The sequence below is a fragment of the Mycetomoellerius zeteki genome, unplaced genomic scaffold (assembly GCF_001594055.1).
Source record: "Mycetomoellerius zeteki isolate Tzet28-1 unplaced genomic scaffold, Tzet1.0 scaffold99, whole genome shotgun sequence".
NCBI classification, from domain to species: Eukaryota; Metazoa; Arthropoda; class Insecta; order Hymenoptera; family Formicidae; genus Mycetomoellerius; species Mycetomoellerius zeteki.
Genome location: NW_017258032.1, coordinates 178,550 through 184,105, shown reverse-complemented (window position 1 = coordinate 184,105; position 5,556 = coordinate 178,550). Strand labels below are relative to the sequence as shown.

General features: G+C 34.1%; 1 protein-coding gene across 1 annotated transcript; it reads right to left on the bottom strand.

Moving 5' to 3' along the window:
• Positions 1–573: 573 nt before the first annotated feature.
• On the bottom strand, positions 574–3,269 carry eEF1beta (elongation factor 1-beta). The gene is made up of 3 exons (XM_018461097.1): positions 2,974–3,269; positions 855–1,279; positions 574–770 (listed from the first exon to the last, which is right to left on the bottom strand). The coding sequence occupies exons 1-3, from the start codon at positions 3,051–3,053 to the stop codon at positions 616–618; spliced, it is 660 nt and encodes a 219-aa protein (XP_018316599.1). The 5' UTR covers positions 3,054–3,269; the 3' UTR covers positions 574–615.
• Between the last annotated feature and the right edge of the window lie 2,287 nt (positions 3,270–5,556).

Here is a 5,556-nt window from a genome sequence, read left to right as displayed (position 1 = left end):
TGATAACATAGCCTATGTCAGTTTATAGTTTTTAAAATTATGTGATTATAATAATAATTATTATATGTACATACATATAAAAACATGCTAGAAAATTAATTTTTAAAATAATACTTTAAAAGTTGATAACTGTTACATAGTAAGATATATTGTATTTTTCACATTACATAAAATATGTATGATTACTAAATCGTTTTTCTTTTCTAGCAATAATTATAGCATTAAAACTTTTACATTAATACATCAAAATTATAAATTCAGTTACATTTTACTTATTTTGGCATATATTTATAGATATATGACTGTAAAAAGCTAATAAAGTGGAAAAGCTAATAAGATGTGCTTGAAGATAAAAAGACGAATAATTATTTTTGCGTTGCATATTTTAGACACAATATTATGATTTGCCTGACAATATATATATATATATATAATGCATATATACACAAGGTATTAAAAAATAAATATGATGCAATAAAGTTTTAGTAAAATCGTATTACTCTTCAAGATTGCACTAGGAATCCTTCAGGTATATTAAAAGAGTAACAAATTATGTATATACAAACAATTAATATTTATTAATTCAATATTAAAAGTATAAGCTGTTTTTGTTCCTTAGATCTTGTTGAACGAAGCAATATCTACGGATTGAACTAATTCCTCGAATTCTTGAATCTGTTCAATCAGCAAATCCACTGATACTTTCTCGTCTTCTATCACACACATTATTTGTAACTTGTTTATGCCATAACCCACTGGGACAAGTTTTGCTAAAAAGAGAAAATTCATTTATATAATTTGCTTATATCGATTTAGATATGTATATCGATAGAGCAATAAAATATACAACTTACATGCACCCCAAACTAGACCATCCATTTGAATCGATCTCACTGCGTTTTCCATTTCTTTCATATCGGTTTCATCTCCCCAACTCTTCACGTCCAGTACAATACTCGACTTGGCAATAACTGTGGGCTTTTTTGATTTTTTCTCTGCGTACGCCTTTAACCTTTCTTCTCTGATTTTTGCAGCTTCTGCATCCTCTTCCTCGTCTGAACCAAATAGATCTAAGTCGTCATCATCATCATTTGCCTTTCCTGTGGACGAAGCTGGGGCACCAACACTCAAGATGGCAGGTGCTTTTTTTTCTCCAGGAAGTAATTTCAAATCATATGATTTTATGTGATTATACCAACGGAGTACATGAGGATTTGAAGATGTCGGTGCTTTCCCCAGTGCCTCGAGTACCGCAACATCGGCCTGAGTTGGTTGCCACCTATTGAGCATAAATTCTTCTGATATGTTATTTTGTAATGAAGTTGATCCTTATTGTATCAACTTGCACATTACTGAATTTTATATATTACTGAAAAATACATTTCCTTTACAATACTTTGAACACAAATTCTTTTCTAATACTGCTGCAATCTCATTAGTAGGTTATCAATAGATAGATTTAATATAAATTTTTTAAATTTTATTATCATTCTTATTATAAACAAATTAATAAAAATTAATATTACATATTATATAAACAACATATAAAGTTTTCAGAAATAAACACAGGTTTTTTTTAATATCAAATCTTCATTAAAATCTAATTAAAAAAATGATTAAATCTGACCAGATCAAATTATATCTAGTAAAAAATACTCAGATATGACTTCTCATATCTGTGCAGATCTGATCATATATGTTTATTTGTAACCATATATGGAGTATAAGCTGATCTTTGATGTCTCATGTTTGCTCAGATCTGGTCACATACTAATGTTCATATATAACTATATATGAAGTGTACAACATCTATTGACCAGATACATGTCATATATGTGCATTAACTATACGTGTATTAACATTCGGTGTTTGTGGACTCAAAGTAGCAATTCCTATACAATAGTAGAGATCAAGCAAAGATGCAATACAGCTTAGAATGGATGATTGCTTGAGAGCACGATATAAAATTAATTCTCGAATTCAAACAGGAAAAAGTTTTTTTTAATCGTAATTTTGTCGTGTGTAGTGTGGAATATGATACTAATTAATAATACTCATTTTAGCAATAAAATTGAATTAATTAATGTTATATGAAATATTTTTTATTAAGGTTGTATCTGATTATATCTATTCAGATCTGGCCAGATAAAGACAATTTGCAGATTTGGTCAGATCTGTTGAAACTGATATGATCATATCTCGATAGATCTAATTCTTTTTTCCCGAGTATCTATATGTGATATTTTTCATTTTGCAATATAAGTTATTAAAAAAAGAATGATATAACAAAGCAATAAATATAAAGTGTATTTAGAACTATATGTACATACTAGAAATTATTGAGATTCTTGAACTGATATTCATTGTCGGTTCTTATATTTAAGATCATCTTGAGTATAATCTTTAGATATCATAAGTCAATCACAAAATAGTATTAGCATGTTAAGACATTAGTTAAAATGGTCTTGAAAAAAGAACAGACTATGAATATGGCCTTTACTCTCATATATATTCATAGATATATGTGTAAATATGTTAATCACATATGGAACTATACCTAAATAGAAGAGTTCGTAAAAAAAAAAGAAACTCTTCTATGTACTTGCAGAGCTCTATAGAAGAGGATTTTTATCAAAAAGGACAGAAAAAATAGAGAAGAGATGAAAAATAAATTCAAAGTGTATATAGGATTGTCTGGTATGTGTATGTGCCATCTGTGTAACACATGTCCATACATGACACTGGAAACATCATATTGTATCTCGGCAAGACCAAAGGCTGCAAATATATGGGGAAGCTATGCAGGTGCTCGTGATGGAACGAGAGTCTTTCCTTGAAGAAAAATTTGAACGGGAATGCTCCGTGGTGTGTACACAGAATGAAAATCGGAAATAGAGCCAAGATGCCGACAAGCGGAGCACGTGGACCGGAGACGTTTGAGTCGTGCCGAGAACACGCTAAAAGTAAACTCACCCTTCGATATAACTGCGGTCAGAGAGGTAAGTGTTGAGGTCCTCAATACCCTTATCAGTCTTCAGGTCACCGACAGCCATGGCGAGAAGGTGTTCCGGGTGAATAAATAGTTGACCGTAAGTTCTTAACGAGACAGTAATAGAGACCCCTTCGTCTGATCGCCGAAACTACCGAAAGAGAGAGCTGCGCGCGGTGAGGGCCACCGCGGCCGGATTCGACCCGGTTCGTGTAGCTCGATTTGAGATAAGCCGCGTGACGTTTGTTCCGGGATGTCTTCCTTCTTCGAACTCAGCTTGAAGAAGGATACGATGGCGCCTGGGTCGAAGCTAGAGTCATGGTGGAAATACGTAAGGTGAGCTATTGCGCATAATGGCGGTAGCAATTACTGGAAATAACCAATCAAATGTGTTCCAACATGTACTTTCTGATGTATAATAGCGCTGGTTATACTGGAATAGCCAATCAAATGTTGTCCAAACTCATTCTCCTACTGCGCATCCACGGGAATAGCTCACCTTACGTATTTCCACCATGGCTAGAGTCCTAGATTTATCAGAGAGGCGCAACCGGTGTTACGCATTCTGATTCGCTGTTGCAATCACTTGACTTGGCAGTCATTTATAGTACTAGTGACATATTTCTATTTCATTTTATCCTATACATTCTATCTCACATTATCCTACACATTCTATTCTAGGCAGGTTAAAGTTTTATGTTAACATTTTTTATGCGTAAGTTTAAACATTTTAATTGCATATAATGATATATTTGTGCTTTGGCACATAAGAATATTATTGTTTAATCTTTTCAAAATATTATAGACGAATGTAACATAACCCCGGTACTCAGTGATTCTTATAAGGATATGAGCACAAAGATTATTGCCACAACACTTACGACAGACTTAAATTGACGTAAGCAAAGCATAAGTTTTGATTTGTGCATGCAAGGAAATAAGCTATGAAGTAATGCATAATAAACATATTAGAAATCATGAATATCAACAAGCAGCGCTCAAGCATGAACGTATTCTAGCATACGTCAGAGCACAGATTTTTTTTAAATGAAAGATTGATATTGAAATATATGATTTATTTTTTACAATTTAAAAAACTTTCTTTTAACGCGTCCTCTTCCCTCATTATAATTATATCTAAAAATAGAACAAATTATAAGAAAATAAAAATGTTAGGCCAGTAGCATATAAAAGTAATACACAATAAGCAATTTTTTTATTTATCACTGTTTATGTTATTGCCTTATTACTTAATTGTGATTAATTTATTTACTAATATATCTTCGTGCTTATGTTTTTGTATGTGCCACTAGTCTTTATAGCGTTTTCGATTGGGAAAAAATTAGTGCGCACCAGTGCGCATTCAGTTCACACCAACACTGGACGAGTTCCATAGGTTGCACTGAATAGTGCAAGTTCAAAAGAACACGCCAAGATTTTTAGTGCTAAAGCTGAAATGCCATTTCGAGTTGTAAGAATGGCTGCGTTCAGCAGACTCAACAGTTTTGCAACCGTTTTATGATTGTCTGCTGAGATAGGACCATTCTTCTAGATCTAAAAGTATGATCCAATTAGCGCGAAGGAAACTTCCAACAGTTGCAAAACAAACGTTCTGCTGAACGCAGCCATTGTAAGGACTTGACTAAAATGCAGAAAGAACGCAGAAAAATAATTTCGACGTTTCATATTCATAACTTTAAGTAATGATTTTTTACTATATGTAATTAAATAATATATAAGATATCAAGAATATCATATATAGTATGTACATACTTATCAATAATTGTACACATTTGCATGCTATAAATTAGATTTGCTTGTCCCCCTACTGTATATCCTTTTATACTGTGACCAAGAAGACTAGAACTAAGGAGGATCAACTCGTGTGGTGGGGGTGAGTCAAAAAACGTCCGCGGCTATTCACACGATGTGCAGCGGCACTGCTCATTGTGTGAAAGTTCGATATAAGAGCGACAAAGTGACGATTATAGAACGATAGAGCGACAACTATATAGAGCGACAGAGAGGACTAATGAAGCGCAAGAGTGGGGGAAGTTATCCGTCGCCACTTTTTGCCTCACCCCCACTACCGCTATTGGCACCGAGTTGACCCTCCTTAGTTCTAGTCTTCTTGGACAAAACGATGCACTGATATCCTATATATGTATCCAGTGCACTGAACTGGCACCATCAAAATATCTCGTGCCACTTAGTGCACACTGAGTGCGCACCAGTGCGCACTACGCGAGTGTCGTGCGGACAAATGAACACGTGACACTAGCCAAGTGCGCATTGGCACTGCCAAAAACGAACAGCTCTTGATACTGAGTGCAGCCAGTGCATCCCAATCGAAAACGATATAAGTATGATGGTTGGGTGGTTCATCTTTTAAACTATACTTACATGTCCCTTCGTGCATTTTCATGCATTTTCATAAACTTTTACACAAATAAACAAAATGCGACACGGTAACCATTAAACATGTTAGGAGCTGTAAGCTTATTGGCTACCGCGTCACATTTTGCCGCGCGGCAAGCGTTTCCGTGTCCAGTGTGCAGGAACCATAA